At 40.7% G+C, this 23276-nt stretch overlaps 1 protein-coding gene across 1 annotated transcript in view; it reads right to left on the bottom strand.

The window, feature by feature from the left end:
• Window positions 1-603: 603 nt before the first annotated feature.
• Window positions 604-23276, bottom strand: part of KLHL14 (kelch like family member 14) — a 93642-nt gene continuing 70969 nt past the window's right edge. The window contains exons 3-8 of the mRNA XM_021686288.1: window positions 21436-21525; window positions 13707-13785; window positions 6619-6809; window positions 6379-6537; window positions 3681-3838; window positions 604-1157 (exon numbers count right to left, since the gene is read on the bottom strand). Coding sequence (XP_021541963.1) covers window positions 1017-1157; window positions 3681-3838; window positions 6379-6537; window positions 6619-6809; window positions 13707-13785; window positions 21436-21525 — 818 coding nt within the window. The 3' untranslated portion in view covers window positions 604-1016. The remainder of the gene's footprint in view (window positions 1158-3680; window positions 3839-6378; window positions 6538-6618; window positions 6810-13706; window positions 13786-21435; window positions 21526-23276) is intronic.

Below are 23276 nucleotides of genomic sequence, written 5' to 3'. Positions count from 1 at the left end.
ATTCACTCCTGTGGCTCTTTTAAGTTGTGTGTCTTAGGGACAGAGAGACAACTGGGATTGTACTTAAAAGAAATCATTCTTTCTTTTCATCCCTGAATTCCTAAAAGCAATCTCCCGGTTTCATTATGGGTTAAGTTTGGGTCAGATGTGTTATTCAACAGAATCTCTTCAATATTGTATGAGTGACTTTGTCAGTCCTACCTTTTGAAGGAAATGACAGGTGTGTTCACTACTTTTTTATATACTGTAGAAAATGAGAAAACATGAGCCTCTGTGGAATGAACAGTTACATAATATATTTTGTTTTAATCTTTCATATAAAATTGAGGACACAGATTATGACTGGCTGGCCTAGAACCTACAGGGCAGAAAGCAATTGCTACAAGAACCAACATCTTTCTCTTCTCTGATCCCATGAGGTGCTGTAAGGGGCAGAATGTAAATGAAATGCAGATCTATAAAAACAAACATGTTCCTCTTTAATCTTATATGATTTTCTACAACTGTGTTGCCTATGGAGTCTGTGAAGTAGCCACAGGTTAGGAATATAGAGTCAAGTGGCAATTTCTGTGATACAGTAAGTATTTTAGTGGGTCAAATTCTGAATCATTCATGAACACAATATCCCCAAAACTTCAACATAGATCACATGCAGGTAGACTACAATGCACAATACTGATCTTAGGTCTCTCTGGGGGCACTCTTCTATATTTTATCTTTCTCCTTTTGAAAGTTAAAATCCACGTGAGGGCTTTTCGTAAAGCTGGGGCAAGTTAAAACCAGTCTGAAATGGAAGAGTCTGTCACCACCGCATGTTTGGTGTGATCCGAGTTACAGACATGGTATCTGTTCAAGAACAGGTCTTTTTCTTTTGTAGTTACTTGGAAATATCGTTAGAAACCAAGGGTGGGTTTCGGCAGTTGTACCATTAGAATGCACTGTTCCTAGCGTAATAGAGATGTCACCTGTCACTGTCTCCAAGAATGTGATACTGTTCATTCCAGGGCTTGCTGGTGTTATTTGTTGTAAGGTACGCAGGCGGGCAGGATAACCGTTGCACAGGCTGGGCCTGCCAGAGGTTCCGCTACATCTCCTTCCAGTTCTGTCCAAGTGCCTTTTTCCGGACAGTAGCATATTGTAGATGACTTGTAGGCCCCCTGTAATGGCAGAGCAGGGGGCATTTAGGGAAGAATGCTCAGAGAAGTGCAACGACCATCTTATCGATCACATTTACATTGGAAAGAAAACATCAATTCTCTGCTCTTGCTAAAAAGTTCCAAATGAAAGCAGTGGATTTTAAACTGTTTTATTCAAAAGGAAAATTTGAGAGTCACAAGATTTCAAAATCTATGTGTGTGTAATTAATAATAAAAGTCAAGTGCCTGCAACACCTAGATGATCAACAAATCCTTCAAAATAATTGACCAAAAATTGGAATTTGTCCAGCTGGTTTAAGTTAAAAAAACTCATCTTCAATTTTCAAATAATTTCAGTAAATTGGATTTGAGATTGTTGCCTCACTTTTCCATTCTTATTTTACTACCCTAGAGAATCAGAGCTGGCATCCAAAACTAGCTTGAAGTAAACTGGAAAAGTGGGCTTGCCAACTTCTTTGTACATTGATTGATTGATCGATCGATTGATTGATTTTCAAGTGGCCACATGAGAAATAAAAAATGTCTTTAATCTTGTTTCCTTTGTTAACATCTAGTGGTAGTGCTTGTGTAACATTTCCCTTCTAAAACCAGAGCTGTTTGGTTTTTATATCATAGGCAAAACCCCAAAATTCCAACCAACCTAGTCATCAGTTTTTGAAAGTGTACTGCTGGTGTCTGGTTCCAAATGCGTATGCTTTTGCAGCTAGTCATGTGCACCAGTGAACAAGCACAGATCTGAATATCTAGTTACGTATATTTCGATCTATATTTGCCTCCATATAACTAAGATCCATTGAAAACTCCCCCAAAACTATGTAACAACCTTGTCTGATGCAAAACAAATAAACCCCCAATTAGTCTTTTTTTTTTTTAAAGATTTTATTTATTTGACAGAAAGAGACACAGCAAGAGAGGGATCACAAGCAGGGGGAGTGGGAGAGGGAGAAGCAGCCTCCCCGCGGAGCAGGGAGCCCGATGCGGGGCTCGATCCCAGGACCCTGGGACCATGACCTGAGCTGAAGGCAGACGCTTAACGACTGAGCCACCCAGGCGCCCAACCCCCAATTAGTCTTACAAAACCAACCCATAACTAAGAAAATATAAAGACAGTCATCATTTAAAAAATGAATATGTTGACCACACAGCGTGTGTGGCTCCTAATGTGCTATAATTCCAACTATATGGCCACCTCCTCAGGTGTTCTTGACAAAAGAGAAAAGAAAAGGAAACAAAAGAAATTTTAAAGAGAAAAAAGCTGAGCTTAATTATTAAGTCCTTATGCCTAACTTTCCATCTTATAGGAAATACAGAGACAGAGACTGTTTTAAATGACATCGCAAGGTCATCATTTGCCCATTCCAAAATGCCAGCTATTTTCTATGATAACTGACCCTGTTTTTGTTTGTTCGTTTGTTTCTTGTTTTTTTTCTACAAGTTAATGGTATGGAAGAAGTGGAGTGGGGTAATTTTCCGGATTGCAAGAGATGGATGAGATACAATAACCCAATACAAGTGAGACTGTTGGATCCTGACTTGAACATATCAACTTGAAATATACATTTCAATAGGAAACATTTGAATATAGATTAGATATTAAGGAATTATTGTTAATTTTGTTGGGTGTGATGATGGTATGTTTACATAAGCAAATAATTTTTTTAAAGATAAATACTGAAGCATTTAGGGTGAAATAATATGATGTCTAGAATTTGCTTCAGATTTCTTCAGCCAAAATTTTTAAAAGGAAGGACAGATAAAGTATCGCAAAATCTTGATGGATGTTAAAGCTGGATGCTGGGTTAAGGAGAGTCCACTGTACTCTAGCTTTTTGTGTGAGCTTGGAAATTTTTATGATAAAGATGGGGCAAAGTGAAAAGCAATGGCAAATTATATATCCTAAAGAGAATTTGTAGATATTTAACAATTTCTAGTTTTCATGCCTCTCTGGTCAGAAACTTTTCGGACAATTCGAACAATTCAACAAACTATGCAAACAATTTCAAAAGAACATTTTAGAAACCACTCAGTCTCATTTTTAGTTGGAAAGCCAGAATCACAAAGGCATGGGGATAGGAGAGAAGCGGAGACCAGCCACATTTTGGGATACAGTTGATCAGAGAGCAAGCCAGCTCAACAGCAAACATGCTGATTCTTTTTTATTACTTAAAGTAACTTACTGCTTGCATACAAGCATGATACTCTTAAACTTTTTTTTTAGACTTAATTAAATTAATTTATTTATTTGAGAGAGCGAGTGAGAGAGCACAAGCACAGTGGGGAGCAGCGGAGGGAGAAGGAGAAGCAGGCTCCCCGCCGAGCAGGGAGCCCGACGTGGGGCTCGATCCCAGGACCCCGAGATCACGACCCAAGCTAAAGGCAGGTGCTTAACCGACCGAGCCACCCAGGAGCCCCCAAACATGATACTCTTAAAAGGTTTTTGTGTGGATGGTAACACACATGGAGGGAAACATAAAGTAAGAACAAAACAGAAAGGAGGAGGGTGAGGTAAATGTGGACACATACCATACTCCAGCTGTAGCCTCCCACAAGGTAAATGCTGTCATCGAGCACTGCACAGCCAGGACCACTTCGACCCTCCAAAATGGGAGTTTGGAGAATATTCCATTGGTCACCTTTTGGGTCATAGCATTCCACGAGCATTACGTCAAGGTGGGAGAAACCTAAGTGACATAGCAAAATGGAACCACGTAAGAATAAACTCTCAGTGTCCTGATTCAAGGCTAGGCCTTCTTTTTTAAAAAGCTCTAGATCCAAGAAATAGATAATTTTGTCTCTAAAGGGACAAAAGTATAAATTTACTGGTGAAATTGGGAAACATGTTACAGGGATAGTTATGCCATTATGTTCATTTTACAGATGAGAAAACTGAGGGACAGAGAGAGGTAATGACTTGAATAAGGCACGCAGCCAGCAAGTAGACAGGCTGAGGTTTAAACTCAGGCAAACAGACTTCGGAGCTCATATTCTTACAGACTAAACGGTATCATTTTTCCTAAATGAATATTTAACTCTCTCAAAATGTTTTAATTAACTAAAAACATGGTGTTCAGCATCTTTTACCTTTTTAACTCTTTATGTTTATAAACAACTATGATGACGTGAGTGGTTTCCAATATCTACTAAGGATCAAGGTAGAGTAAGGGGCTAACTTCTGCTGAGGGCTTCTCCTCTCACCTCTGATGAAGTTTCTCAGTGGCTGGGGCAATAAGCAGGTGGCAGAGAACAACTTAAGTTCTTGGACTCCACTGGGACCCTGCTTTTAATTTAGGAAGTCAAAAAATCCTTGGGAAGAGCTTCATGGTCACCGAGCAGACCAAATCCTTACTAATATTTTTCTTCTACCTAAATGCATGCAATGGCTATTTGCTACCTGACAGTTACAATGCATACACTAAATTAATCAACCTACTGGGCTCTCCAAAGTAATTGAGAGATTGACCAAAAAGTAGAATAATTTTCATTCTGGAAGAGGTGGACAAATTCTTTCAGGCCACTAACTTCATACGTAAAATAAATCACAGCTTTGGGAACAGGAGAACGAAGGGCTTACTAGAATTCTGTGGCATATTCCTTTCCTTTACCATTAAGATTATTGATGATAATATATGTGAATGAGGATTGGGGCAAATTCCCAGTTCTGAAATTCTAATGGCATCACAGGAGGGTATGTATGCCTTCTCTGCAGCCAGTACATATATATGTTGACTGTAAGCCTCACAAAAACTACCAAGGAAAGGACAATTATCCCACTTTTATAGACATGAGGTTGAGTGTCTTGAGTAAGACCACACAACTCCAAATGCATAACTGGGACCCAGATCCGTACCTTTCCCTCTAAGCCATAATGCCTCCGTGAGCCAACCTAGTTTGATGTGTGTGTGTGTGTGTTATTTAGGTTGTCATTCCCCAAATCTTTCTGTTCTGGTATAACCTCAAGCATTAAGAGTTCCTAGAATGTTTAGTCATTATTATGCAAAAGAAATTAGCAGAAATCACATTTTAATGTAGAAGGCTACAAAGTTAATACTGCATACAAATATTTTGATGTAAAGGAATGGTGTACGGATTGAAATGAAGGAGCACCAGTGAGAGAGAAAAAGAATATAAAAGGAAGAATTACAGCCGCAAAGATAATCTCCCACTGAGGAGAGCACTGAGGAGAGCACAAAGATGAACAGCATGGACCAGGATATTGACGTTTAGGACTGAATATGAACTTGGAAATATTTACATAAACATTAAGCCTGTGTGGTCTTTATTACGAGAGGGGTACATATGTATTAGGAAATCCGGACAGGAATGTCCACTTTGAACCCAGTTTTTAGATGGGTGTACTACGGAAAAATAAATGCACAGATGGGCCTCAGCTACCACACTTGGATGGCCTGTTGCTCGTTTGGTTCAATTTCAAGGATCATGGCCGGCCAGAGCTGGAGGAGATTTTAGAGATCAACTAGATCAGTTTCTTCATTTTCAGGTGACGAGAGACTGTGGCCCGAGGCAGTTCGGGACTCTTCTCAACACCAGAGTTCTCTCTGTATCCCTGTCGCACCCAGTGTGCTGCGCATGAGCATGAAATCACACGCGCACACAAACTACAGGAAGTTGTGGTCATAGACATATATGGAGAAGGAAAGGAGCCAAACAAAACTCTAAAAATACTCTGTTTTAAATATTTTTATTATAAAGCAAACAAAGAATTTGAGAGTCATAGAAGGTCTGGTATTCAACTCTTCAAAGAAATAATTCTAAATTTAGACATGAAATTCTATGAAATGTTCTCGTTAAGAAAAATCATGTATTAGCTTCTTTGTGCCTCTGTGACTGAAGTTCTTCATGATTACTACAAAAAACAATTTTCTGGAAAAAATGTATTACTATAATTTTGGGGATAAGGAATAATTTATTTTACTGAACTCATTGTTACAAAAAATTGTTCGTGCTTTAATGCTCTCGTTTTTTTACTTTCTGTTAACATCATTATTCATTTCTTTAATGTGTGTGGTAACTTAAAAATAATCCTATCTGCGGAAGAGCTAAAATAAATGCCTGCCCAAGGGTCCAGCTAATTTACACAGAGTCGATTTTATTTGGTCAACATGTTTTTTACTTGGTTAACTATGATTATCTAACGAGAAAACCCCTTAGCAAGAAACATGAGATGCAAATGATATTGTGATTTAAGAAAAAAAAAAAAGACCTTTCAAATGATTTCCTCCAATTGCATACAAGCGATCATTCATGACAGCCAAAGTGTGGATGGCGCGTTTTGTGTTCATATCTTGTTTTCGAGCCCAGACATCCATCACAGGGTCATAGCAATATAGCCAGGGGACATATTCTCCATTGTGTACACCCCCTGTGAATGAAACATATACATACCAGTCATGAAAGGGCGTTGGCACTGAACTTTGTAACAGAAAGTAGAGGAATGACTTGCCTGAAATGTATATTTTCCCATTGTGCACTGCTCCTGCGTGAGCCGCCAGAGGCTGAGGCAAAGAGGACACATAACGCCATTCATTTGTTTCTAGGTTATAGCACTCCACGCTGGACAAATAGCCGGTTTCGTTCCTTCCACCAATAACGTATAAATGCTTGTCCAACCGACATGCATAGAAACTGGCTCTTCTACAATGAAAACAACAACCCGCCGTAAATCGCAAAAGGAGCTCAGTCAGGCCAAGGAGGTACATCCTGCTTTAGAAAGGGTTGCAGGAACTTGGAAATCACACACACAGCTCCCTTCTAAATCTGAGACCTTTACAGTAATCATATGCATTGCGCACTCTGGTTAACATTTTTGGTATTAAAGTAACAATAGAGGAGAAATTCACCAACTCTGTTTCAGCTCCTTTTATCTTGCTTTTTGATACACCATTAAAGTTGTTCACTAATGTTTGGGATATTTGGTACCTTGTAAGGATATCACCGCTCAGTAAGACAAAGTGAAAAATGAGGTAGATAATGTAACAATAATAAATTATCTTGACATTCACTTTTTTCATGGTCCTTCAAGGGTCATTGTTCCCAATTTATAAGAGAACTACATCATCAAAATTTTTCTTCAATTATTTTTTTTTCCTTCTCAGTACTACTGCAAATAGAGTAACTTTTGTGAACTGAATTTAGTGTTGAAATTTTGCTCTTACATAACCTATTGTAGGAATTTTAGTGATACGGTTTTTGGTGTTGCTTTTTACAAAGCTACGGGCTATTTTTTAGTCTCTTTTCCAGAGAGGCAATTTATTAAATTTTCCCATTATGCCTTCAAGGGCCAAAGACATCAGCTGTACTGAAAGGACCAATTCTGAGGTAAACCATAAGATAGGAGTGAGATATTGAGGACCTGAATTAGGGTTTTATGGAAGACCTACAAGGGCTGATGCCAAAGATATTTTAAAGGAAGATATAAGACTTGGGAACTAGTAAGACATGAGAGCTGAGGGAGAACACATGTTCAAAGGGGACTCAAAAATTTGGAGGATGACTAGGTTGATATGTTGAGAAAGTCCTTGACCCTTCGCTTCTTTTATCTCATTGCTGCTACTGGAATAATATACTTTATGGGGATAACACGTGGTCCAATACTGAGTAAGTACAGTGTTTAAGTGCCAGGCCCCTCAGAGAATATAATTTGTTTGATGACTGTATGGTCTTCATAAAAATTAGTGCCAAGACTCTTGGGCAATGTGAGTAGCAAGATCAGGAGTCCCTAGAGGTTTTTATCAGGAGATTTTCCAAGTTGTGTTTACAAAGTGCCAAAACCTCTGGGAAGCAGTATACAGCATCTTGATTAACAGTTTAGTCTCTGGAAGAGATTGCCTGGCTACATGATTTATTGGATGTGTGACCTTTGACATGTGCCTCAACCCCTCTCGGCCTTGGATTGCTCATCTGTAACAGGGGGATGTTAATGGTACCTTCCTTACAGGGTTATTTGCAAATACATATGTAAAGTGCTATCATAGTGTCTAGCATTTTGTTCATGCTTTGGAACCATCATTACCCAGATAAAAAAGTTTTTAGGGGCGCCTGGGTGGCTCAGTCATTAAGCGTTTGCCTTCAGCTCAGGTCATGATCCCAGGGTCCTGGGATCGAGCCCCACATCGGGCTCCCTGTTCAGCAGGAAGCCTGCTTCTCCCTCTCCCACTCCCCCTGCTTGTGTTCCCTCTTCGCTGTCACTCTCTCTGTGTCAAATAAATAAAATCTTAAAAAAAAAATTTTTTTTAAATCAGCCATCAAGATGTTAGCAAGGAAACTTTTCCTAGTAATATTGTAAAAGACAGTTAAATTCTTTGTTTGTTTAGGTAATTTATTACTATATCGGTAATGGTATAGATGGTGATGTATTCGGTTTGTTTTAATTTTTTCCAGCTTTATTGAGGGATAATGACAAATAAAATTGTAATATATTTAAAGTTACACTGCAGTGATTTGATATATGCATACATTGTGGAAGGAGTCCCACAATCAAGTGAATTAACACATCCATCACCTCACATAGCTACCTTTTTTTTTTTTTTTTTGGTGAGAACACTTAAGATCTACTCTCTTAGCAAATTTTAAGTATACACTACAATATTAACTATAATCATCATGTTATACATTAGATACTTGGGACTTTTTCATCTTATAACTGAAAGTATGTACCTTTTGACCAAGCTCTCATTTCCCTCATCCCCTAGCCCCTAGCAACGACCATTCATTCTGCTTCTGTAATTTTGACTTTTTTTTTTTTTTTAGATTCCACATATAAGTTTGGAGAAAGGTATTTGGAAGCTTTTAGTTGGATTATCAGAGCAATCATTAATTTAAAAATTTTGAGATTTCCTGTTACAGAGAAGTAAAAACCCATTTAAATATAATACTAGTTATAATATAGGTTAAATATAATATTAAGTTATAAATATTAGGTTAAAAACAGTTGCAAAATTAAGTGCCCACAGATGTCCATTGCTTCCTTCTATTTCTCTAACCAGATTTCAGTTGTTCTCTTATTGAATATGATAGGGTCACGGTTGTCTTACAAGTGCTTTTTTTTTTTTTTTAAAGATTTTATTTATTTATTCATGAGAGACAGAGAGAGAGAGAGAGGCAGAGAGAGAAGCAGGCTCCCAAGGAGCAGGGAGTCCGATGTGGGACTCGATCCCAGGACCCTGGGATCATGACCTGAGCCGAAGGCAGATGCTTAACCATCTGAGCCACCCAGGCGCCCCTTACAAGTGCTTTTATCTTCTCAGTTAAAATGTTTCATTGGAAAGAGACATGTCTACAAGAATAGACCAAAGGAACACAGATATTTCTTTGCAATGTGGACACAAGAGTAAGTCAGTATGCCTCTTCCATATGAGCGTTCTATAACAAGTCTTAGAGCCTCTGAAATAATTTTACTAATGGGCCATCTTTAAATAATTTGGATTATGTGGGCTGTAAAGTGTTGCCTTCTTGCATGCGCTATATACTGGTCTAGAAGAGAAAATGCCTGTTACTCATGACAAGTATGAAAACCCTCCATTAAATAAGTTTAGATAATGGAGAATAAGAGCAAGATCTCTTCATGGTAGTGTGAACTCCTTTCATCCTAGTCTAAATTTCAGTTCTCTCACTTTGTCTGTCCTGGTTCCTTCCTTCCTCAGTGACACTGAGTGAGCCTGTCAGAACTTGCTCTCTTTTTAGCCAAGATTTTCTTAATTTGGATGCTTCATGTGTACTCCTAGCTTTATCCACACAGTGTCACTGTTAGGATCTAAATGGAAAAAAAAATCAGTAGGTTTCACTTCCTGACTAAAAGGGCATTTTTATGTAGAAATTCCAATAGTGAAGACTCTGAGCCTAGGACTTATCCCCTTGCATGCCCAAAGTGAGAATTCATGAAATGCATTATAGGAGCACTGGATAGTTAATGGTCTGTCAGCAACTGTGAACCTTTGCTCCAGGCTAAAATTTTACCATACCAGGTCTCTCTTGGGAGTGCTCCCTGCCCACCCCCCACCTCATGAAGAACCACACAGGATTAGGCTCTCCGGGGCTTTTTTTGGAAAAGTAAATTCCAGATTACTGAAGATTTTTAAATGGGATTACACTATTTGTATTTCCAATTATTCATCTCTCTCCTCAAGCCCCTCCTCCCCCAACGCTAGAGGCAATATTCAACTCATTGTGGTAAGTTAAAAGGAGACTACCAGCAACTTCTACAAACATACTTTGAACCCTGCATATTGTACAGGTCTTTACTTGTTCTGACCCTTAGGGTGGTCAGTTTATATACTAAAGCATGAGACTGAATTACTAGAACCTTAGCTCAATTCTTGACTTTCACCATCAGATTCAAATGGCAACAGATTTTTCAAATAGAATTTCACGTTGTTTCTTGTAAAGTTTCTAGAAACAAAATATTTAAATTTGGAAACAATTTTTTATGTATTTCCTTCTAGCTTTTCTCTTACTCTGTGAAATATAAACTTTGTTGTTAGTGCTCTCCAAACTGCTTTTTCTTTTTCATCTTTTTTTTTTTTTCCTACACTAGCTAGGAGGTAAGATCTCCATATAAATAATACCCCAAATGTTTATTTTTACTGGAAAATAATGTAAAGTCATCAAAGCGTTTCTATTGATCCTAGTTTCAACTTTTAACCTCTTTTCACTGAAGAATCAAATCCTACATGAGACCAAAATAACTCAGTAGCATTACATTTAAATGTATATTTTCCTGCAATTATTTCACAGGCAGCAGGGATACAATTTGCGAGTTAGTTTTGAGTAAACCTAGACGCAGTGTGCCCATTGCTCTGTTGGACTGGGTGGGAGGGGCATATTCTGCACTTTTATTATAGCACGCCTTAGGAAGTTCTGATTAGGTAAGATATCCTAGGAGTCTGTCCAGCCAGCTCTAAGAGTGGGTTACCCCAGAGGTGGTTTTCAACATGTTTCTATTATTCTCAGTTTGGTAATTTCTCAGCATAACCATTTCTCTTCGGTTTGTTAGCAACTAATGGAAGGAGGGAGGTGGGGCAAGTTCTGGTGAGCCTGATTCATGAGCTATACAATGCAGAATTAACTCATTGAAATGTTTCAAGAGACTTCTTTTTGGATCTGAAGGGTGTCTCATATATTTTCTTCTTCTTTTTTTTCTTCTTCGTTTAATCACCAATTAAGCCACGCCGGTCACTGATCACACTTGCTACTTAGAATGGAGGCTTGGCAATGACAGAAAAATTTCATTTTAAGTTATGGATTGCTGCCTGGATCAACCAGCGCATAGGAGATCTGGAGCTAGAAGATTGACTGGGCATTTGTGAGATCTGCCTTTTCCCGCTCAGCTCTGTAAGGAGCTCTTTATTTGGTCTACCGAGTTGATTGTTCTAAATCTAAAAAAAAACTTCTCTTACTAGGGACCTGACATGATATACCATAATGACTTAGAAAGAAACGTTAAACAGTCCATCCTGTCAACGGTGGCTGCCGGGCGCCGGCAGACCATGGCAGGTCTTTTTATCAGGTCAATGAGCTGCTAAAAATTGTCTAAGTAGGACCCCGCCATGATAGGCCATAGTGCCTCAGAGGAAGTCATTATAGAATATCAAGTAAACAATACACATTTAGAAAAATTACTAATTAGGTTTTGCAGCAATACTTCTCATCCTTAGGGGCTCTACAGTGAGATAATTGACCGCGACGTGAGTTATGCCTCCCAAACTGAAGGCGTGAAGGTTAATTATCATGGTGTGCAGCCCCCAGCAAAGGGGACCGTGGTGATGAGATGCTGCCATTTCAAACATATTGCTGATATTTATTTTAAAAAAATATTTTTTTTAAAGTAAAACTTCTTGGAATTGTTTTGATTAAAGGGTAAAGTGATGCAGCCACAATAAGAGCAACCAAGAAATAACCCCAAAGGGAGAGAAACAAGGCTCAGTGGAGAAAGACATCAGGAGGCTACCGTGCATACAGGTATGTGCAAGACGGGGGGCGGAGAAGTGTGTCAGGATATTAGCTGACTTAGAATTATTCCTCGAGGTACCTTTGAACTACACATTCCTAAAAGTGTCTGTGGTCCTTATATTGTGCCTCGTCATTTCCAATGTATAGTTTTTAGTCTCCCGAAAGGCGGTTTTAATATATTTATAGGGAACAGAGCGTTAGATACAGAGTTTTCTCCTAGCATTGCTACAGTAATGCACATTTTTGAATCAATGATATTACCTGAGAACTTCCTGTTCACTTGGAATTTATGATAAGGATCTAAGTTGATTTTAGTGTGATCTAACTGAATGTTTATAAAAGAGATGTTAAGGTGAAGAGTCATGAGGGAAACAGGAAAGAAAATTATTTCTTCAATAATTCAGTTGAGAAGAAGAAATAAGTTGCAGCTTATTGTTATTATATTGGATACTTCGCTCGAGAGGATGCTGAAGTATTATTTGACAAGAATCGAGGGCTCACAATTTATTTTTTTAAAAGATTTTATTTATTTATTTGACAGACAGAGCCAGAGAGCACAAGCAGAGGGGAATGGCAGAGGGAGAGGGAGAAGCAGGCGCCCTGCTTAGGGAGCCCAATGCGGGGCTGGATCCCAGGACCCTGGGATCATGACCTGAGCCGAAGGCAGGTGCTTAACCGACTGAGCCACCCAGGCGCCCTGAGTGCTCAAAATTTAGCATGGGAATTTGCATGTGCATGTTAAGATGTGGCCTCCTGTAGGTAACAGCAGGAGAGGCAAAATCTGTATGAATGTAGTAGCCACTTACCCCTTGGCAGCTGGGAGACAGGGGAGAGATAAACACCAAGTACATAAAAAACCGAGATGACAGCTTGCAAGATTTTTTTTTTACAGCTAACGAAGGACCTCTTCTTGAATGTATGATGGGAGGATAGTTGAGAGGGCAAGTGTCAAGGATTTGAGTTAGTGAGACTGGAAAATTTAATACTTGCAATTTCTGCATCAAAATGGATACCACTGTAAGAATGGTGTTTTAGGGCGCCTGGGTGGCTCCGTTGGTTAGGCGACTGCCTTCGGCTCAGGTCATGATCCTGGAGTCCCGGGATCGAGTCCCGCATCGGGCTCCCTGCTCGGCGGGGAGTCTGCTTCTCCCTCTGACCCTCCCCCTTCTCATGCTCTCTCTCTCTCATTCTCTCTCTCAAATAAATAAAGAAAATCTTTAAAAAAAAAAAAGAGAAAAAAAAAAGAATGGTGTTTTATATTTATATATAGGATTTAAGTACATTACCACTGAGAAAAGTGGGAGGGGCGGTGAGATTTTAGCTCCACTTGCCAAAAAGCCAAAGCAATGTAGTAACGGAAGACAAGTCATACAATTTTTTTCTTCCTCTGTTAGAACCAATAATTGACTTTTTGATTATTTTTCTCCATTGAGTTAACAAAGTAGTTATTCTAAATTAGCCAGGCCAAAGTTTGCATTCTTTCATTGGCTCCGTTTAGCATAATTTATCACAGAAAACCATTCAGCATCCACGCTTCCTGCAAAGCAGCCACGAATGTTTCAGACATACGAAATAAACACTTACCTTTCTTGCATGGGTGGAAGTTGTATCCAGCTATTAAATCGAGGATCATATCGGCTGACAAAATTTGTACTGTGTTTTCCTGTAAAAATATATTTGAGACATTTAAAACTTAGATTCCTTTGTTGTTTTGAACATTTAATAGTGTTTATAAGATGTCTCTGTTCTCAGGTGTAACACAGAGATGAATTAAGTTGGAGGGACTATCTAACACAGTCTGAGAAGCAGGAAGTCCGTGGAAAAATAAATGTGCCGCCTCAACTATTTTTCCTTTTTCCTTCTCTTATCCTCCATTTTCCTTTTCTTTCTTTCTTTTCTTTCTTCTTTCTTTCTCTTTTCTTTCTTCTTTCTTTCTCTCTCTCTCTCTCTTTCCTTTTTTTTTTTGGAAGGAGTCAGAATAAAACAAATCAACCATGAGAAGAAAAGCAAGTATGGTTTATCAAACCAGTTTTACCACAAAGTTAGGGGACAAATTTCTGGGTTTTGGTAATTTTTGTGTTTTAAAAACATGAAGTTATTGTCGGTAAATAATCAGTTCCAGAGACCACCTTGTGTGATATCTCTGGTGAGAGCCCTTTTTTTAATGATCCAAAAACCTAGCCGTGGTTGAGTCAGCTCTCTCCCCATGGAAATCACAGCAATCACTATAGTAAGAGTTTGCCTTAGGAAATCAGGTTTAGCCTGTGCATGTCACATGAGTTCTGTGTGTGGATTCGGGGGGAAGCACAGTTAAAGGCACATGTGCTCAAATGGGAAACAGGAGTCCTCAGAGCTGGTGAGCCCTTATCCCCTCTGTTGAGCCTCAGAAGCACAGCGGTGCCTCCGAGGCATTAAAATGAATCTTATTTTTCATACCGACTGACACCAAAGCAAGAAATGGAAGCAAAAGAGTGCCTTCATTTTCTGTGTAGTGCCTGAGATGACAGTCATCTAAAAGCACTTGAAGTTTTAACTCTGAAAGTCTGTTTTTGTTCATATATGTGTAACTAAACATTGAAATACAGGTACCAAACTCTGCCACAGGAATAGATAGATAAGGGTGTGTGTGTGTGTGTGTGTGTGTGTGTGTGTATGTACATGCTCACACAGGCATGTATATCCAACACAATTATTAATTGCATAAATATATTGAGTATTATATGTCTTATGTGTTCTAGGTTCTGAGAACATATTGGTAAGCAAGAAAGGAAAAGTCCCTGTTCTTGTGAATGAATAAAGAAATACATATTTTCAAGTAGAGAGGAATGCTATAAAGAAAAATAAAGCAGGGACTGAGAGCGGGGAGGCTAGTTTAAATAGAATTGTTCCCTGCCTACAGATGTGTCCTCTGCCAGCCATGCAAATATCTGCCGAATGAACCTCTCACATAGTGGGCCAGGTGAGTAGAAAGTCCCTGGGGTTGGCCATGAGTTTAAAACCAGCAAAATGCTGGGGTGACTTGAACAGAAGTCGGAGGCATAACGAGGTCCAAATCCGGTGAGCCTTGTGTACTCGTATACGATGGTGCCTTCTGTTACAAGAACAGTAGGAGGCCTGGAAGGTTTTGAGCAAATGAGGAACATGGCCTAATTTCTCTCTTACAGAGGTCACTCTGGCTGTTGTGTGAAGAACAGACTATAGAGGGGCCACTCTGGGAGCAGGGGAGCTGTCAGGAAGCCATTATAACAGTCAAGGCAAGAGCTGATGGTGGTTTGAATGAAGGTGGAGACATTCAGATACGGCCAAGTTTGGGATCTATTGTCCGGGCATAGCCGATAACATTTTCAGATAGATTCAATGTTGGTATGAGAAAAAGTAAGTAATTAAGGATGGCTGCCAGATTTTTAGCCTGAGTAACTAGATGGAAGGTCATGAAATTTGCTGAAGTAGGGAAGACCAGGCAAGAGCAGTGTGGGGATTGGTAAGAGAAACCACTAGTTCTGTTTTGGACTTAACCTTGAGAGGACTACAGGATCTCAAAGTGGAAGTATGTGGTAGGCCACTGGCTAACTGAGGCTGCAGAAGCAAACTTTAGAGTCATTGATTTAGAGATATTATTTAAAATCATAGAACAAAATGAAACCCTTTAGGCAGAAGGTATGGACATGAAAGATAATGGGTTCTGGGATTGAGCCCTAGAATACAAAAAGAAAAACCAGCAAAGGAAAGGAATTGTCAGAGAGAGGAGGAAAAGTACGATATTTTGGAAACCATGTCAAAGAGTGCTTCAAAAAGACAAGTGAACAACTGAAAATTGACTGTAGGATTTGGCAACATGGAGGCTGGTGGTGGCCTTGATAAGTGTTGATTCAGTAGACACATAGGGACTCCTCAAGACAGACTAAGATCTAAGAGAACAGATGCAAGAGGAAGGCAATGCTTCTTAGGACTTTTGTCACAAAAAGGAGAAGATGATAGCTGGAGGATGCAGCATTAAGAGAAGGTTTTGCTTGGTAGTTTGGTTGTGTTTTTAAGTCCAGAAGTACCGGAAAGTCCTTGAGCAGGCAAGTGAGAATGAGAAATAGGCCTTAGATTGGAGCAGAAATAGGAGGGAAGAGAAAATAATAGGAGGGAAGAGAAAATACATGGGTAGCAATGGAGATAAGTGGCACTAGACTCGGTTGTGGCAAGATGAAGATTTTATCTTCTGATTGCTTCTATTCTCAACAAACTACGAAGCAAGGCCATCAGCTGAGAGCGAGGAGGGAGGTTTTGGAGAAAGAGGCATTTGAGGAGAGAGAAAGCATGAGATAGCTAACTTGGAGGGTGAGAGAGTACACTGACCAGGGAAATTTAGTGGGGTTGGCTAGTAGCCAGTATTCTCCATCCACATTTAGTCACTCAGGTACAGGGAGGAGGAGGAAGAGTGTTGGGCTTAACCAGGGCCAGAGCTTTACCAGGCAGGCATAATGGAAGGAAAGATGGACGCAAGGGCTGCAGGTATATGCACTAATGTGATTACAGGGATAGGCAACATAAGGCCAGTGAGGAGGGAAGTAAGGATATCAGTGAGAAAGTATTAGGGGAGAGTGAAGAAGGTGGCATGTCCAGGATGAGTAGAGAGCTGCCACATAAAGGGGCAACGGGTGGTAAAACCTGACGACATCCTTTAAAGTGGTGGGTTTTAAGGTTGTGGGAGGGACAACAAAGAGGTAATAGGAATCTACCTGCCTCCAATAATATGAAGTTCTGGGTCAGGTTGGGGAGCAGAACCCAGTGCCCATTAGAGAGGCTGGCTGGGAAAACAGTACTCTCATAAGATTGCCAGGTTTTGACTAAAAGAGAATGGAGGTGACCATTCAGAAGAGAGTTTAAGGATTCTGGGGGTTTTGTGGATGTGATATCATTGAGTTCCAAGGACCTTGTGGAAGGGTCTGGATGGTGTGATTGGGTGGTAAGTTAAATTTTATTTGGGGGTATACAGTAAGAGTTAAGAGTTCCAAGAGTGAGAATGACTCAAAAGACTTGGATTCCACAAAGGGAGGCTCCAACTCAAGGAAGGATTACATCTAGAGTTGGTTTATAAGGGAGTTTTTGTAGAATTTGCAATCATTTCACTCTAGAAAAAAAAATATTCTTGATAGGTTCCAAGGTTAATTCCCCAAAGCACCTGAAGATGAATGTTGTTAATAGGAACGTAGAGCATACTTGCCATATATAAGAATGTTTCTCTGTGAAGTTTGGTTTAGAATTTTCATTTGGAGGAAGACATCTGCCTCCTTTCAGGAATGGGGCAGAGTGCCTCCTGGTAGAAATGAGCTATGTTTGCTTTGGTTGTATTGGTAGCGGCCTTCATTCATAGAAAAGGCTAAGCAGGGACCGGTGTGATACTGACAGCAGATGAAGAAAGACTTTCCAGGGGCAGGGGCAATGGTGTGAAAGAGCGGTGAGGACCGAGGACTGGGGAGAGAAAAAGAAGGAGGGCATTCTGGAGTTAGCAAAGGATGTGTGGAGGGGATAATGAACCTCAGAAGAAATGAGTGTGGTGGCAAGAGGAAGATGAGCTAAAAAGGAGTTATTTGTTCCTTCCTTGTGGCTTCTTTTGGGACTTTACCAGCAGCTTGAGAGTGGTGGCCATATGCAATGGGATTTTGGATTACTCCACTCCTTTAGTTTCTTCTCATCTTTTCTATTTTTTCCTAACTCTTCCCCAATTTCTTCTCTTTGTGTGACGATGTCCTATCACCTGACACCATTGTTGACTATCCCTTAAGTGATAGGTAAATGGAGCATGGGGTGGCAGTTTTCAGCCAGTGGTGAAAGGGAAGAATGGGGAAGGGAAGGAAGTCTCCTCCAGGCAGTGTTTTTGGGAGTCAATCATCAGGAAGGACAAATGTAAATCGGTTTTCTGTAAGCTGGGGCACTGACAGAATATATGCATATGTATTAGAATATTATAATGCATTCCAATCACTAATGACATGAAGGGAGTTAATAGGATTTAATATCTATAGCTGACGAGAAAAGCAATGTATGTGTCCTGTTTAAATTTCCAGTAAGTAATATGTTTTATGATTTCAAATTTTGGTCTTGTAATCAAGATAATAGATAAATGAAATTATATTTGTATTTTATGAGTACATACATGTTTTATGAGCATGTATTAAAATTTACAATTTTGTATTTCATTCAAAGACATGCATCTCAGGCATCATTTTCAGAAGAACTGAAGTTTAACTTAAGATTTCGTCTTTGGAACTGACATATCCGAAGCATTTGAATTCATGGATTTTTAATTTTTCCTCCCTGGTAGCAACGAAATTAAAGTTATACATTATCATAGGATTGCTATTCTTTATAAGTTTTGGTATTAACTGCTTACTTTTTAATTGCATAATTGTATTATAATATGAAAATCCCATATTTTTGAGATGATTGAGTCCCTGCATGGTTTTCTAAATGAGAAGTGATGAAGAGTTCCTTGGGAATAAGAGCCACTTTCCACTGTGATACAATACTGACTTAATTTCACAAGATCAAAGGCAAAAACATGATTGTTATTTAGTATCTAACAAAATACATATGTCTGCGTGAGGGGGAAATGTTATACAATGGTTCAACACCAAGGCAGACAGACCTAGGTTGGAATCAGCCCATCTTTGTGCAAGCTGCGTGTCCTGGCAAGTTCTTTCACCTCTTCGGGCTTGGACTCCTCATAGTAAAACTAGAACAATCATGCAACAGGCCTCCCAGGATGGTTGTGAGGATTAAGTAAAATTATGCAGGTGAGTGCTTAGCGAATTCCTGGGAAATAATTAGTACTCAATAAATACTACTGTTCATGGTTAAAAAAAGGGTGTGTGTGTGTGTGTGTGTGTGTGTGTGTGTGTCAGGTATGGTTGACCAGATGGTTGGAATATGAAGCTACATGGAAAATGTCTAAAGGATTGTGGTAGAGGTGTGTTTGGTACCTAGCCCAGACACCTTTACCAGACTGGTGCTGTGCTCCCCAGGTGCTCACTGTCATAGCCGCTCCCTCTCTGGGGAACTGCTCTCAGCTGTACAGGCCATATCCCTGCCCACCCTCCCCCTGACCTGGGGGAAGGCCTCAGCCAATGACTGAGTGATTGACCCAGGCGTACAGAAGACTGGCCTGCCTGCCTCCTGATGGGACCAATTCTCCTCTGTTTAGGAGAGCCGAATCAGTGGCTTATCAGCATTTGCCCACATCTATTCAAATGGCTTCACGTGCCAAACACGTCAGGGACAGAATGACTCAGCTTTGCGGGTAGGACTCCCACAGCTCTATAAGGGGGTCCAACAGAAAAAGAGTTAGCTGCCAGGGCCAAATTGAGAGTAAACGTAAAATTGAAGTTTTACTAAAATTCAATTCTGAGCCTCCTGGTGGCTCAAGCAAAAGAAGAGAGACACGTTAAATCACACAAATGTATCAGTGGCAGTTGTCCAAAGCACACAATGCCTCAGTGCTACGGTCTGGCAAGAATTTGTCACATAGCTCTTCACATGGGGCATGCTGAGTAGTGACAGCGACAGGTGTCTCTGCAGTAAATGCAACACTGTTTTCTATAGTCTTTTGTTGCGGCATATTCATTGAGGGCTTTCAACTGAATTCCTGTTCCTCTGAGCGGTGGGGGAAGGCAAATCAGTGTGGTCCAATGGCACAGTTTTATGGGAGTCTGAATTAGTTCGGAGATAAAACCTTGACTCTCTAGACCAGAAAAAGGAATATGCCCGTTATGCTCTTCCCTAACCACCCTCCCCCACCCAATCTCTCAGCTATGCTTGATAAGATGACGGGGAACAGTAAGCAGATGTAGGTTATTTTGAGGAGGAGGGGCATAACCCTGGGAGCAGGTTTTCTGTGTCGCTGAAAAGGTCTGTCTCAGAGGCATGGGAAGTTCATGGTGTTTTGTGAACACCAAGTGGTCGCACCAAGACTGGCATTTTAACAGAGGCCTGCTCCACCTGGGACGGGAGGCGGGCTAAGAGAGTATGGTCCCCAGAAACAGGACTTTGCAGCCTTCTCTTGTCACGTGTGAGTTCTAATCTGGCCTTCGAAAAGACTGCTCAGCAGAGTTTTTGCTTAGATAAACCTGATGGCTGTGTCCTGTTCACTTACAAAGGCTCTATTCAGTTCAGATCACTTTGGAGGGAGAACAGGTTAAGCAGTAAATGGGGAGCTTACAGTGGATTGTACATCTGCCAGCATTTTTGGGGGACACATCAAGTCTGTCACTGCAAAGGTAAGTTAGAGGAGACATATTAACTATCCCTTTTGTTCCTGTTCTAAACCTGTTTCTCACAAAGCTCAGGAACTGTCCGCTTTGGAACGCTCAAGGATTGGAACCAACAAAGCTGCAGGTTTTGAGAAAGAACGTCCTGCTCTCCTCAAAGAAGTGTTCTTGGAGGTTGGCCTGGGTTGTTTTCCTGGAAGATTTTCTAGAGTGAACAGATGTAACAATTTTCTATAATTTGCCTTGGTGCAGATGCTGAAAGAGAGCATTCACAATAAAATATATGCAGTATATGTAATTTCGCTTGGATGTTCTGGGGTTTTAGAGTAAAAATGTGTACCTGCAAGCTGTTTTATGGTTTCTCGGTCGTAATGATCTCTGTTACACAGAAGGCTACAACCGCAACTCCTCCTTCATGTGCAAGCACTCCAAAAATATCTTGATAGTTTTGCGTATTCTGCAAGGCACAGTGTTCTCCCCATGTTGGCTTGGGAAGTGCGTTAAAATGTTCAATTTCTCTTTGCGGTAAATTTCTGAAGTAATCACATCAACAGGGAAGGTGGTGGATGGTCTTCGAAAGGAGCCCTTGCAAAAGGTGCAGCCACCCGAGTGGGTCTCAACAAAAGCTGCAAAGGAACTTCAACTGGGGATATGAGTTGTGACCGCAGATAAAGCTTATTTATGGAAACTGCCTTATTGTACTGATAAAATGGGAGAAAATTGGTGGGGAAGGTGGTGAGGATTCTTAATAGCTGCAGCTTGCTACCTGCCTCTAGGGAGTCTGTGCTTATGCTCATGGCGTTCCTCAGGGGATGGATAAGGAGAGGGGCTGGGGCATCACTGCGAAGCCAAATCCCCAGACAGTCAATGAGCGAATGCTCTGCTGCGTGCGTCCTCTGCCGGCTCAATGGTTGACCCTCCCTCCAATTGTCAGCCCAGTTTGCCGACTGTTTCATTTGTCCCTGTGCACAGACACACATTTTCCGCAGTGATTACGAAACGGGCTGCTACCGGCGGCGCCTTCCACAACACACATACTTGTTGAGCTCAATAGTTACCATTGGGGTTCCATTGGTCCTCTCCACCCAGCACAAACAAGAAGTTTTCTACCTCCACAACGCAGTGGTGGGCACTGTTGTACGGCATAACTGGAATTGAGGGGGGAAGAAAAAGATGTGTGAAATTCTTCATCTCAGGACTTGATACCTTGGCTCCCTGGTTATTTGCTTCCACCAAAGGGCATAACATGTGAGAGTAAGTCGGAAGGGAGAAGAGAGCATAAGCAGCAGAGCGGGGCACCCACCCATCCACAGTGGCTCAGCTGTGTGTTCCCAGCAGTCTCAAACCCAACCCCTTTTGACTAATTTTACATAATAGTATTCCGCAAATTAGTCAAGGACAACCTGTCATGCTGCTTTCAATTCTTAAGTTCTCCTCACCCGCCTGACGATGGGGATCGCATTCTAAAGCAATGATGGATCCTCCCAAATGGTCAGGGCTGGGGGTTACTGCTTGGAAGAAATAACCCTGCATACACTTGGAGCCATGAAGATGCTCTGCCCAAACTTGGTTTGCTGGCAATCTTTCCATAAACAGACTCGGGGTGCTTGGGAGCTTTCTATTCCACAGCAATGAGCAAGCTGAATTTCCATACAGTTTTAAGTTTTTAAATTAAGGTCCTGCTGATTTAATGCCTTCTCCAAATGTATACGCTTAATCTCCTGTCAATATCATTAGCAGCACACTCACACATTTCCTATCTATCTGCTTAGGAGCTCTTCTGGAACAAAGATAAAAACCGTCAGGAACATCACAAACATCCATTCCCTTGGTCTCGCCCTTCCCGCCCCCCCCCCCCCCCCCCCCCCCCCCCCCCCCGCGGCGCCCGTGTGGGGGGGGCGGGGAGGGCGTGTTCTTTAGAAACCCACCAAAGCCAGGTTTCTCTGTATTTGTGTGTTCTCATTTACATTTTCTTTCGGGGACACGCACAGTGTGAGACTAGGACAGCCCTGTCACCCCATGTGCCGTGCGGTGCTGGTCTCTGCTATTATCATATCATATGGCAAATGTAAACTCACACAGAATTAGTTATCGTATCACATGCGGTGGTTTGGACCCAGTGACACCAGTAGGAAAAATGATGTCCTTGTTCAGCTCATCATATGGGCACCTTAAATCTAGGTGAGGACAAATGGGGAGGTGATGTGCATGTTCAGGCAGGGAACTTATTGCTTGACACGGATCAACAGAGCACTTAAGAAACCAGTGCAGTGGGAAATCAATATGAGTCAGGGCCAGCTCTTTGTGCTCTTTTGCCAATGCCGAAAGAGAGAGAGCCTATCTTATGGCCAACTTATTTTGGATGATATATATCTCTCATTTCATTTTGTTTTTCCTATCTTTTATTTTTCTCAGAATGCACTTATGCTGGCTAAGATATGTAAATACAATGAATAGCTTTGAAATCTCTAACATAGCTTCTGAAAGAGCAAATCAGATCATTTAAGCTTCTTACTAAAGGATTTTAGGAGTTTGGGTTATTTTATTAGTTATTTATTTTTTACTATGAATATTCATTGTTTTTGAACTTATATCTATAATGCCAGAAGGCCTTGGTACAGAAATCCCTGATTTCTGTGATAATGTGGAAATTGGATGTGGATTTGTGCGGTCCGTGGATTTGTGTGTGGTCCATTAATTAGGTCACTGACTTAGGGAATCATCCTGGGGATGTCCTTTTGCCCCTTAACCCTCAGTTATCTCTTTGGAAAATGCTTTTAACCATACAGCTCTGCAGAGATACCATATAGCTTCTCAGAATCCAGTGGGGCAGAATATATGTTGAGTTCGCCGACCAACTAAGATGGAATAGGTTTTGAACATTAAAAAAAAATTATCA

Source organism: Neomonachus schauinslandi, chromosome 14 (assembly GCF_002201575.2).
Source record: "Neomonachus schauinslandi chromosome 14, ASM220157v2, whole genome shotgun sequence".
Lineage (NCBI taxonomy): Eukaryota > Metazoa > Chordata > Mammalia > Carnivora > Phocidae > Neomonachus > Neomonachus schauinslandi.
Note: the sequence above shows the minus strand (reverse complement) of the source record. Positions and strands in the feature narration are given on the sequence as shown.